Here is a 12,846-nt window from a genome sequence, read left to right on the forward strand (position 1 = left end):
GTGGACTCAGACTGGCATGGACAAGATTGACCAAATGGCCTCTTTCTGTGCTATGCCTTTTCTATGATTCTCCAATTCTAATAAGAAGTAGTGATTTTTTTTGACAACTATTTGGGGTGAAGCCTAAAATTCGTAAATTCTGTTTTCACAAAAGCCATAGAATTGTGATGATTATTAGAAGCTTTTAACACAAAAGCAAGTTGGAATGTGTTGTTAAATTCAATATCAGGTGTGGCACAGGCATAAACTGTAATATTGCCACTTTGGTGAAACATTAAAATCTTAAAATACTTGAAAAATGTGGGTGCCTGTGATAATACTTGATGGGAAAATAGTTACTCCAGTAGTAATGTTATCTCACATTGAGAAGGTTTGAGTAATGCTGGAGTGTGCTAACTCCTTTGAAATCTAATGAGATTTACAAAAGGCAAGTGCAGTGTAAATGTATTCGCGTTGCAGTAATAGTTGGCCGGAGAATATTTTGCATTCTACTGTATTTTATGCACTGTATTTTAAAGTATGAAATGAAGAGCAGTGATCATTTTCTTACAGGACCCTGGGATTACTGGTGAAGCGACTGGAGAAAGGTGGTAAAGCTGAGCGAGAGAAACTGTTTAATGAGAATGATTGTATCGTCAAAATAAATGGTGGTGATTTGCGAAATACACGATTTGAACAGTACGTATCTTGTCCACATAGTGCACATTACATTATAAACATTATAAGATATATCATAACTTATGTATAGTCACATAGTATATGAATCAGCTGTTCTCAGTTTGCAACATAACTGCTTGCTGAAATGTAATTCATTTTGCAGCTTTCCTTCATGCATTCACATTAACAGGTGCGTAGCTGTTAATCTCATGGCCTACATCAATAATAAGTGTTAGTTGCCGATGTAATTAATACCTTTCTATCCAGTTAATATTTATGCAATTGCTGCATTTGCATCAAAAAAAACCTTCCATGCATTGTAATTAATGATGGTAATTATGTTAATAATCTCTGTTAAGACTGGCAGCCTTAATTTGTTAATTTCCCATCCTTCCTCAATCTAGAGCACAACATATGTTTCGCCAAGCCATGCGTTCACACATTATTTGGTTCCACGTGGTCCCTGCAGCAAATAAAGAGCAATATGAACAAGTTTCGTTTGCTGAAAAAAGTACCTATTATTCCAACCGAATCAACACAGATACTCAGCCCAGTGAGCGCAAGAGTGCTATGAATGCAAGCTTTGATGAAACGCCACAGAGACTATCAAGAGCAAGCATTGAGACTGATCACACTGCATCCTACTCTCATCTACCTCACAATCAGAACTCGGTGTCAAAACCTCCAACAGGGCAGAATCTAACTCCCCAAAGACTGAGTTCTACACCCACCACAGTATTCAGCACCAAAAAAGTAGGGAAGAAACTCAATATCCAGTTGAAGAAAGGTAAGAAAATAATATATGCATATGCTGTATTTTTGTGCTGCTGATCACCGAAGATTTATAGACATTCTGCTTTACTGAATTAATTGGAAGGTTTTAAGGAATTTTGTGCAACTGAAAACAGTCAAATTCTCAGCTTAATAAAGCTGGAAGAACATCACCGTTGGACAGGAATATTTTCAATTCTTAGATGCAATAACCAACATATGGGACAAAAAAACAAGTTATATTATCCTCATACTGCTTGCAATACTCTACTTCTATGTGGTCCAGCGGCACGGTCGCACAGTGATTAGCACTGCTGCCTCACAGTGCCAAGGACCCAGGTTCAATTCCGACCTTGGGTGACACTGTGGAGTTTGCACATTGTCCCAGTGTATGCGGGGGTTTCCTCAGGATGCTCTGGTTTCCTCCCATAGTCTAAAGATGTGCAGGTTATGTGGATAGGCCATGCCAAATTGTCCCTTAGTGTACAAAGATGTGCAGGTTAGGTGGGAATAAGGGGATGGGGGGGGAGTGGACCGAGGTAGGATACTCTTTCAGAGGAGCGGTGCAAGCTCGATGGGCCAAATGGCCTCCTGCAATCTAGGAACTGTATGGTTAGTGTATGCTTTACACCTAGTCCTGATGCAGTGAACAGTAGCTATAAATCACTGAACAAAGCCAGCCAGACAAAACTAACCCACCTTTATATCGCACCTTTAATATGGTGAAATATCCTAAGGTGTTCCACTAAGTAGGCATTGATACTGAGGAGTACTGGAAGACCTTAATTAATGACTTTGAAGGAGCTTATGAAAATTAAGAACACCATCAAGGTGAGGTTTGAAACTCGGTTAGTGGGACTGGGGTCACAAGGTGGCAAATTTCCAATGAGCCAATTGAGATTTTGCATCAACCCAGCAGCCCACGAAGTATCAGGTTCATTGTTTAAACATTTACAACATGGTGGGTTTTGAATTTATGATTTTGGGTTGCCACTCCAATATTTTCACCAGTATGCCGTTTGTTCCCTGGATGGATTTTTCCACCCAAGTGTTCAGTTGGAAAACATTTTTTGTATGTTGTCAGCATGGTAGATTAGCAGACTGTCAACATATAAGTGATTGTGTAGGTGAGGGTGATGATGGAGAGGTAGAGAAGTGTGTTATGAAAATGGACCGTGTTCCTGTAGATAATGTCAAGGGCCAACACATAAGTGGGAAGGAAGGAAGGACTGGCATCTGTATAGCCCCTTTCAAGACCACTGGAATACTTTTGAAGTGTCAAGGTGCCCACTTTCCAGGCGGAGGGCTAGGGAGCCACCCTGCACTTATCCTGACCACCCAGGGTGAGTAGGTCGTAAGTAGGTTTGCGCCTTACTTCCGGGAGCGGTGTTTGGCCACGCCCATTTAAGTCTCGCGAGACTTTGGTGAATCCCGCAAGGTGCAGAGCCTGTCGGGGGGGCTCGCTGCAGGCCTTTCCCGGGATTCCCAGCCACATTGTGCTCTCGCATCAGCGCCACGCGGCCGGAGAATCGCACCATTATTACAGTTACCCTTGACATGATGGGGCTATGGAGAAGGAAAATAGTTGAGAGATTTTGACTCTTGATTAGCTCTCCAGTGACCCGTCACACAGTGCATAGATATTGGATGTCGCTTAAGGATGGGAAGAGTCTTGGTTGCAATAACCCCAGGATTAAATATGTTGTTGACATTTGCTTTCGGTACATCCACTGAGTATCAATTTGGGCAAATTCCTGATGGTATCACCAGTATTTATGTAACCGTATCCAAACAACAAGTGATGCTTTCAGAAGGAGAAAAAGTTGGCAAAACAAGGTCATTAAAATAAATTGGTGAATTTGTACAGCATTGAAGGGATAGTGAAAATTGCATTTGGGTGTGAAGAATCTCTGCAGAACAAGTTTTTAAACATATAGAAATGAGTTGAGATTCACAAAAGCTTACCTTCGCTTCGTATGAAAAATTTGAGCTTGTTAAAGAAGGAAAAGAATGTTCAATCCTTCATTGAGGTTTACATGTCATTGTAGAAATTGTTGATTGATCCCATCAATGTGTTTTTGTTTCTGATCTCACTTAATCCCGTTAAGAAGTGGTAAATGCTATTCAATGGTGCGGTATTCAAATGAGTCACCTGAAAGTCAGTTCTCGTGCTCAATACGATGAATACACAAATCACCACTACCTCTTCTGGTTGGAACATTTGAAAACTCAGCCGACACCATTTTCCCTCAGACAGTGATCTTCCAAACACTAATGTTGTGACTTTCTTTCATTACCCCCAAGCACAAATAGCTTTTCCTTAAATAGATATTACACAAAGTTGCAAAGTTATACAACAGGCTGAGGTTCTTTACTCTCCAGTGTTTCACTTTGTGTCAATTCCAAACAAATTGGCAGAACATATCTAATTTCCAAGCTGTAATTGGCGTTTGTGAAATTAATTTAGTACACCTCAGTTGACTTCGTGTGGGTATAGATGCACAGTGTAAAACGGCCAATAGGAGGCAGTTGCTAATGTGGCAAATTGACTAAGTGATTAACAAACATAAGAATATGTGGTAAATGGCTGTAGTTCGGACTGGAGAAGACATGCTGTGGAGTTCCACCAAGGTTCATTACGAGATAAACTGCTGTTTTCTGAGTCAAGGTAGAGGATATTATGTAGGTTGGTCTGGTCAAAGGGTTGAGCTTTGCAGAAAGGAACATCGGGAGTTGAAGAAGTGGAGGTGTTTTGGGAGGGAGATTGAGTGTAGGGATCAAGTTTATGAAGGCATGACTAATGATTGTGGTGGTGTGAAGGCAGTTGATGCAAAAAGAGTTTGGGGTCAGAGAAATGGAGATTTTGCGGGAGGTTACAGATGTAAGGAAGGGTAATCAAGAAGGTTTTTCAACACAAGATAAAAATTTATGTTTGAAACTCTGGGGAGTAGAGGAACTAACCTTGTCCTATATCAAACATAGAGGTAATCTGTGAGAGGGGCTGAGTGTAGGATAGTGTGTGACGTCCTTTTTCCCCCCCGTGTCAGTACTTTATAAAATTATGGAAGGTGACGTCAACTTTCAAATTATCTACCAAGTCTAGATTTGGCCTAATTCATGGTCTTTACTTTGGTTTTGACCTGGTGATTCATTATGATTACGGTGCCTCTGGTCCTAAACATTTCATTGCATCATCTGCAATTACCATGGATGCTTTGAAAGTAGGAGGGAAATGTGCACCTCTAATTATCCTGTTTGTGCTGTTGAAAGGATCTGACTCCTTTTGACATTAACCCACCCTGTTCCCTTCTTGATATGATTGAACTCCACTCATCAAGCAACTCTGTCCATCTTTTTTCTTGATTATTCCACTCTCCGTTGATCGATTTCCTTTTGATTACATTACCTCAGTGTACACAGCATAAACTCCTCTTGCATGCAATAGCTGAATTGTTACTTTGGCAGTGAAAAGCTTCTTTCAATTACCCAAAGACATAACTTCATTTCTTTCATAAATCTAACCACCAACTAGCATTGCAATGCTTCCACCTTTAGACCTTCATCATTATAAGCAATCTTTATAAATAGCAATGCTTTTATATAGTGCCTTGTATCAGAATGTCTCAATGCTTCACAGTGTGAGATTACTTTATTTTGAACTGAGTGATCTCTGTTTCTTAGGCAACTGTATCTCCCCTGAAAAATAGAATTTCCACAAATCTAAAGCTGCCTCCAAGAAACCTGGCCTCTTCTTGTCCTCTTTTTCCTCAGTAAATCATGCAGTGCTGGAAATCAATACACATTGGACAGTATCCTTCGTTAAAATATTCTTACCTGATGATTTCGATCAGAGGAAGTTCTTATCTCCCACTTTCTTTCTTCCTGAAATCTTTAAGCTTTTAAATCAAAGATTGAGGTCAATGGCTTGCTATTTACTGATATACTTTGGCTGCCCTCATATTATTTTGAACCTTTGTGGTGCCTGCACTATAGGTTGGCCCACTACCTTGTACTTTTCTCTCAAAAAAGAACTGTTTTATACATGACGAATGGGAATGCTTGAGGTTAGCAAGTGAAATGTGGTTGAAAAGTTTCATTCCTCAGTGCCGACTTCACTTGCAGTAATGAACATGAAAAAAGCACAAGCCTAATTTTTTCAGTGAAGTGTTTGCTTTTGTTAATTTTATTCCTTTTCTCACCTTTCTGCTGATTGGGTGTCTCGGAGTGGGGGGTGCAGTTGCAGTACACAGACTAAATATTAGTGTCCGACCTTTCAGACGATTCACTGCAGGAACTCACCAAGACTCCTTAGGCAGCACCTTCCAAACCCGGGATCGCCCCCATCTAGAATGAGAAGGCAACAGATACTGGGAACGCCACCACCTGGAGGCTCCTGTCCAAGTCATGTGCCATCCTGACTTGGAAATGTATCGCCGTTCCTTCACTGTCACAGGGTCAAAATCCTGGAACCTCCTCCCTAACAGCACTATGGGTGTACTTACCTACACCTCAGTGACTCGAGCGGTTCAAGAAGGCAGCTTACCAGCATCTTCTTGACGGCCACAAGCAATGGGCAGCAACTGCTGGCCGAGCCAGCAACGTCCATATTTCCTAAATCATTTTTTAAAAAGTGAAATGAAGAAGCATTCCTACAGCCAAAGGATGGGAGAAATTTGGAATTCTGTTCCACAATGGCAAGTTATTTCTGGATCAATTACCAGTTTAAAATCCAAGATTGATAGCTTTTTCATATTCAGCGCTATTGAGGGACATGGAGGTCGCAGGTCAGTCCCAGCCATAATTTTATTTGAGTGGCTGAATAGGCTGGTGGAAGCTAAATGGCCTACTTGTGTTGCTAATTCTTCCTGATTAGTCCAGGAACCTGAAATGCAGTTAGCATCAGAACATGGGGGGTTTGAACATTTTAATGTTTTTTAATATATTATTATATTTTAATTAGAGATTTTCCATTTTCACAAATAACACAACAAACCCTCAAAACTGGTAGAGTACAGCATGCATATTTCTCGATATATGGAGGCAGGGGGAATCAACATAGTTGGTTAAGCTTAATCATTATTCACAGCACCCCCATTTTATGCAAAAAAAACCATTGAAAGGACAAGTGAGAGAATGGAGGAAACGAGGATAAAGCCATGAAAACATGGCAAAATGGTGCAAACCCTCACGTACAGCATGTTAAAGATAATGTTACATAGCTTATGGAAAACCGTGTCGGAGTAAGTCAGACATTGCGAAACCCACATATTTGAGATAGGGGCCCCATACCTTTTGGAATGCATCCAATTTGGATCGGAGTGTACAGGTTAGGACAAATGGGATACGATCCATGATAATTTTATACTAATTCTGAACTGAAGGAGATTTATTGCTAATCTAGGAACAAAGGATATTTTTTCCATGCTGCAGTTGTTCGGATATTACACAACCTTTTTTAATTAGCGTCAATTATCTTTCTATCTCGGACCCCCAGATTTAAGAACAAAGGGTCAAATTCTAAGACCATATTGAATATCTTCCCAAACTTTAAGTACACCAGATCAGTGGGATTTAATTTTGGTGCAGGACCAAACAAATGTTGTCTCCCTTGACTGCTTTGCACTTTTGGCACAATGGTAGGGTCAAACCTGTGTCTTAACCTTGGCGTGACATACAGATAATGCAATATTTTAAACTGAGTCTCCCTCGTTCTATCACAGACTCTGATTCTATTGGCATTTTCTCATATATTGTCCCAAGTCTCCCCATCAATATTCACTGTGAAGTATTTTCCCCAAGACAGCAGAATCTCTAGTATATTCACACAGGATCTAGAACATAATATATCATAAAACTTGCTGATTGCTTTAATTCGATAGATATCAGGAAAACATTAGTGTCGAGATGCAGAAATGTCTTATGAAGGATAAAGCCTCTTGAGTTGTAGATATCTGAAAAAGGGGTATATTGAGGTATCAAATTGTTGACAAAGTTGCTAGAAAGATAACAGGGAAGCACCACTAAACATATCACCCAGCCTACAAAGACCTCTATTCCTCCAGATATCGAATCCATGGCATATGACCTGGCAGGAAATCCGGATTACCCTGAATGGAAGTGATAGTGATAGCAGAAGTTAGATTACTCTTCCAGCTCTTGGACCACCCTCTACGCTCTGAGTCTTAATGTTTGTAGGATTTTCATATTTGACAGGCACAGCCTTGAAATCTCTGAGAAACAACAGGATCCTAAAGAGTACACAGACTGGCCAGCTTCAATATCCAGCCAAATGGAGGAAGGGCCCTCCCTGCTCCATTCTCGTATGAATCCGAGATGGGAAATTACCTGATACATTTGAATTTTCGGCACCACTAACTCCTTCGCTGCCCCCCTCCCAACATATAAAAGAACTGAGAGCCCATTAATTTCATTTCAGACCTTAACAGACATAGGTTCAAGGTATGAGTGGCAAAGTTTAGAGGAGATGTGCAAGTTTTTTTACATTGAGGGTAGTGGGTGCCTGGATTTTGCTGCAGGAGGAGGTGGTGGAAGCAGATACGATAGTGACATTTAAGGAGTGTCTTGACAAAATTATAAATAGGATAGGAATAGAGGGACATGGACCCCGGAGTGTAGAAGGTTTCAGGTTAGATGGGCAGCATGGGAGAGCCGAAGGGCCTGTTCCTGTGCTTTTCTTGCAAGATTGGCAGCATCTGTAAAGGATATAATAACCTAGGCAGCACATTGCTCAATCAGTGCTGTCCTACCGAACCGCGATATCAGTAAGGAGGACCAGTGATGTCGGTCCTACTTGATTGATGCAAGTAAAGGGAGGTTTACCCCATACAAAAGTCTGAAAGAGGGTGTAAGAAAAATACCCAAATAAGTAAACTCTTGAGTGGGACCATCTAAATGGGAAATTAGCGATGGGGGAAGGTCTCCCTCTAAACCTTCCCAGAGGCCTACCTCAGACTTCAAAAAATTAATTTTATAACCCAAGAAAAGGCTGAATCTACCTACCATGCCAATAATAATGGCAAAAGAAATGTCCGGCTTCAATACAAATAGCAACATGTCATTCATGTACCTCATAATCTTATGTTGTTTTCCTCCACTGAATAGCCCAAATACCTAAGAATCTTATCTAATTGCCTCCATTAGGGGCTCAATAGCTATTGCGAAAATAACGGGGATAACGGGCGTGCCTAGTCCCTCGCTGGAGACTAAAATTATCATATCTATAACTGTTAGTAAATCCAGTGGATTTCTATAAGGCAATTGTATCGACTGTACAAACCCCCCTCCCATCCCAAACTTCCTCAATTCTACCTGGTCAAAAGCTTTCTCTGCATCCAAAGAGATCACTAAACCATCTAACGCCCGCTTTTGAAAGGCCTGAATGATAGTTAATAACCTCCTGACATTATTACATGAATTCTGGCCCTTTATCAACCCAGTCTGATCTCCTTGGATGATCATAGGGAGGATTATATCTAGGCTTTGCGCAGCACCTTCGACAATAATTTTGAAATCTACATTCAGGCGCGAGATTGAATGTGTGGGATGCACACTCTTCAGGATTCTTGCCTGCCTTCAAAAAACGAGAAGAAATGCAAACTCCACACAGACGGCCACCCAAGGCCGGAATTGAACCCGAGTCCCTGGAGCTGTGAGGCAGCAGTGCTAACCACTGTGCCGCACCATGCCGCCCATATCTCCTCTCCATACCTCCGTAACCTCCTCAATTTTGATAAAAACATTTTTTTTTAATGTCTGGTTTCATTTCTTCACAGCAGGATTGCTTGAACTGCTTTCTTATTGCCTGGAAGTGCTGACAGTACTCTTGTCATCTTAATCAACTTTTATGTAAATTCACATTTACACATCAACATTTATATTTTACTACTTGCCACAAAACTCAACATATCGGAACTATTTCATGGTATATCTACCCAAGGTGCTTGAATCTGAAAAGCCTCTGCTCTTCCACATCACCGAGCTTTCCTTAATTCCATGTTTAATATTTTTATTTGCAAAAATATGGGATTGGCATTAAATGCTGGTCTAGCCATGAATGAATACAAGAAATCTATCAACTCACATTTGAAATTAATTGAATCAAATTTCACCTGTCTCTTTTTTATTCACCATGTTACCTATATCCCTTCCGGTGCTCAGAATTATTTATTGTGTCTCCTATTTTAATATTGTCTGCAATTTTGGACATAAAATGTCTACAGCACAGAAAGAGGACGTTTAGCTTGTGTCTGTGCTGATTCTTTGAAAGAGCAACTCCCCCACTCCCGATTCTATGGGTCTTCTATCATTCACTTCCTCACTCCTTCCCCCTGGTCCTGTAATGTTTTGCTCTTCAAATAATTATCCAATTCCCTTTTCAAACTCATGTACCTCCACTACATTCGCCACAGTGCAGCCTAAAATCCTAAGCGCTTCCTGAGTCAAAGAGTTTTTCTTCATTTTGCTCTTTGCCAATCACCTTAAATTGGCATCGTAGATCCATAGAATTCCTGCAGAAGGAGGCCATTTGGCCCATCAAGCATGCACCAACCCTCTGGAAGGGCACCCTACCTAGATCCACTCCTCATCCTCTCCCCATAACCCCATCTAACCTGCACATCTTTGGACACTAAGGGTCAATTTTTTATGGCCAATCCACCTAACCTTCACATCTTTGGAATGGGGGAAGGAAACTGGAGCACCCGGAGGAAACCCAGGTAGACAAGGGGAGAAAATGCAAACTCCACACAGACAGTCATCCAAGGCCAGCAAACTCCACACAGATAGTCACCCAAGGCCGGAATTGAGCCTGGGCCCCTGACACTGTGAAGCGACAGTGCTAACCACTGTGCCTCCGTGCTGCCCACTCCTCTGGTGTTTGGCCATCCCACCAATGGAAAGAGTTTCTTACTGTATACCCTGTCCTGCTCCTTCATGATTTTGAACACCTCTTTCAAATCACGTCTCAACCATCTCCAAGGAGACCAGCATTAACTTCTCCAGTCTACCCTCATAATGTATCCCTGGAACCCTTTCCGACCCTCCCCAAAGCCTTCACATCTTCCTGAAATGTGATGCCCCAACTTGGACATACTATTACATGTGAGCTATTACTGCATGGATTGAAAGTTGGTTTTGGCATGGATTGAGAATTGGTTCGTGGACAGGAAACCAAGAATAGGAATAATTGGTTCTTTTTCAAAGTTGCTGCTGGTGACTAGTTGGGCCTGTGCTATTCATGATACACATCAATGATTTGCATGAGGGAACCAAATGCAATATTTCTAAGTTTGCTGACGACATGCCACTTGGTGGGAATGTGAGTGGTGAGGAGGACGTTAAGTGGCTTCACAGTGATTTAGACAAGTTGAGTGAATGGGCAAATGTATGGCAGGTGCAGTATAACGTGGATAAATGTGAAGTTAGCCACTTTGGAAGGAAATCAGAATGGCAGAGTATTAGTTAAAGGATGATCGATTGGGAAATGTTGAGGCACGAGAGTCCTTGTACACCAGTCACTAAAAGCAAGTGTGTGGGGACAGCAAGCACTTAAGAAGACTTGAGTACAGGAGCCAAGGATGTCCTTTGCAGCTGTAGAGTGCTTTGGTGAGACCACACCTGGAGCATTGTGTGCATTTTTGGTCTCCTTGTCTAAGAAAGGATACGTTTACCATTGAGGGAATGCAACAAATATTTTCTAGAATGATTCCTGGGTTTGCAGGATTGTGTTAAGCGGAGAGACTGTGTTTAATAATATTGCATTCACTGATCTCTTTGAAATGTATAAAGTTCTGAAGGGCTGGACAAACTGGATGCAGCGATGTTGTTTCCCCTGACTGGGGTTCGAGAACAAGAGTTCACAATTTCAGGCTACTGGGTTGACCATTTAGGACTGAGATTATCATAGAATTTTCAGTGCAGAAGGAGGCCATTCAGCCCATCAAGTCTGCACCGGCCCTTGGAAAGAGCACCCTACTTAAGCCCATGCCTCCACCCTATCCCAGTAACCCCACCTTACCTTTTGGACAGTAAGGGGCAATTTAGCATGGCCATTCCACCTGGCCTGGCCATTTGTTTCATTACTGTTTGTGGGTGCCTGTTGTGTGCAAAAGGACTGCTCCCCATCCATTGGATATGTCCCCTCTATGATCACCTCAAAAATATCTTGAGGTTTGTCAAGCATGGCCTTCTTTCTGAAATCTATGTTAGATGTTCTGTTTGCATTCCATCTTGACCTCGGGAATAGCAGGTGAATGGAATTAATTGGATGACTCAATTAAAGAGCTGGCCTTGGCAAAATGGATAAGTGGCTTCCTATACTGTAGCTATAATATTTTGTCACTTCACCTTTCCTCAAAGGTATCAATGTTTTGTCTGTCTTATGTATTTAACTAATTGTCCAGTATTATTCGAGTTCCCTTCCATTCTGTTTTCTAAAATGGATATTATGTTGATCACTCTCTCATCCTCCAATACGTGGGAACTTTCACTACAAGCGTGAAATATCATTTTTAGGGTTTCCATTATTTTGTACCGGCTTTCCCTCAGGAAGCACCTTGGGACATTTTATTACATTAAAGGTGCTATATTAATACAAGCTGTAAGTTGTCGTAATAGTAGTAGGATCTTTAGGTATGTGCCATTATATCACCAACTTTGTCCCAATTTGCTTTAACTAGCTTCTCTCATGCTTTCCGGCTATTTATTGTAACATTTCATAGCTCAATATTTAACCGTCCTCACCCACACCCCTGTGCTTTCGGATTTGCAGTTCAGGAACACCTTGGGTTTAAACCCCTAATCCTTGATTTAAAATAGACTCTACCCTCTCTAACAACGTAACCTCTTCCAGCTCTACAACCCATTGCTGCACCAATTCTTTGTTTTATTCACATTTCTGATTTTAATTGCCCACCATTGGCGACCATGCCTCCAGCAGCCTCAGTCCCAATCTCTGGAATTTCCTCTGTTGAGCTCTGTTTCTAATTTTTGTGAACCCACTCTTTGTGTTTGAGTTTCTCATTGGTGTTTCATGTCAGCAATCATCTTTCCTGAAATTTATGTTTAATCAGTGGCACTGCCGTTACTGAATCTGCAGCCATCAACATTAAGGGAGTTGCTATTAACCAAAAACTTAACTGGATGAGCCATATAAGTACCGTGGCTGCAAGAGCAGGTCACAGGCTACGGATTCTGAGGCAAAAAAACTCAGCTTGTGACTCACTACGTCCTGTCCATCATCTACAAGGCATAAGCCAAGAATGTGATGGAATATCTTTCACTTGCCTGGGTTAGTGCAACTCCAAGTCAAAATGCTCAGCACCAACTAAGATGAAGCAGCCCACTTGATCGGAACCCCAGCCGCCACCTTAAACATTAATTCCCTCCACCGCTGACCTA

The 12,846-nt window shown here is 41.4% G+C and overlaps 1 protein-coding gene across 6 annotated transcripts in view; it reads left to right on the plus strand.

The window, feature by feature from the left end:
* pard3aa (par-3 family cell polarity regulator alpha, a) overlaps positions 1-12,846 on the plus strand; it is a 1,126,646-nt gene that overhangs the window by 648,644 nt on the left and 465,156 nt on the right. For all 6 annotated transcript variants that reach the window (XM_072508331.1, XM_072508330.1, XM_072508326.1 and 3 more), the window contains exons 8-9: positions 553-678; positions 1,062-1,444. In XM_072508331.1, coding sequence (XP_072364432.1) covers positions 553-678; positions 1,062-1,444 — 509 coding nt within the window. The remainder of the gene's footprint in view (positions 1-552; positions 679-1,061; positions 1,445-12,846) is intronic.

The sequence above is a fragment of the Scyliorhinus torazame genome, chromosome 6, assembly GCF_047496885.1.
Source record: "Scyliorhinus torazame isolate Kashiwa2021f chromosome 6, sScyTor2.1, whole genome shotgun sequence".
Classification (NCBI taxonomy): domain Eukaryota; kingdom Metazoa; phylum Chordata; class Chondrichthyes; order Carcharhiniformes; family Scyliorhinidae; genus Scyliorhinus; species Scyliorhinus torazame.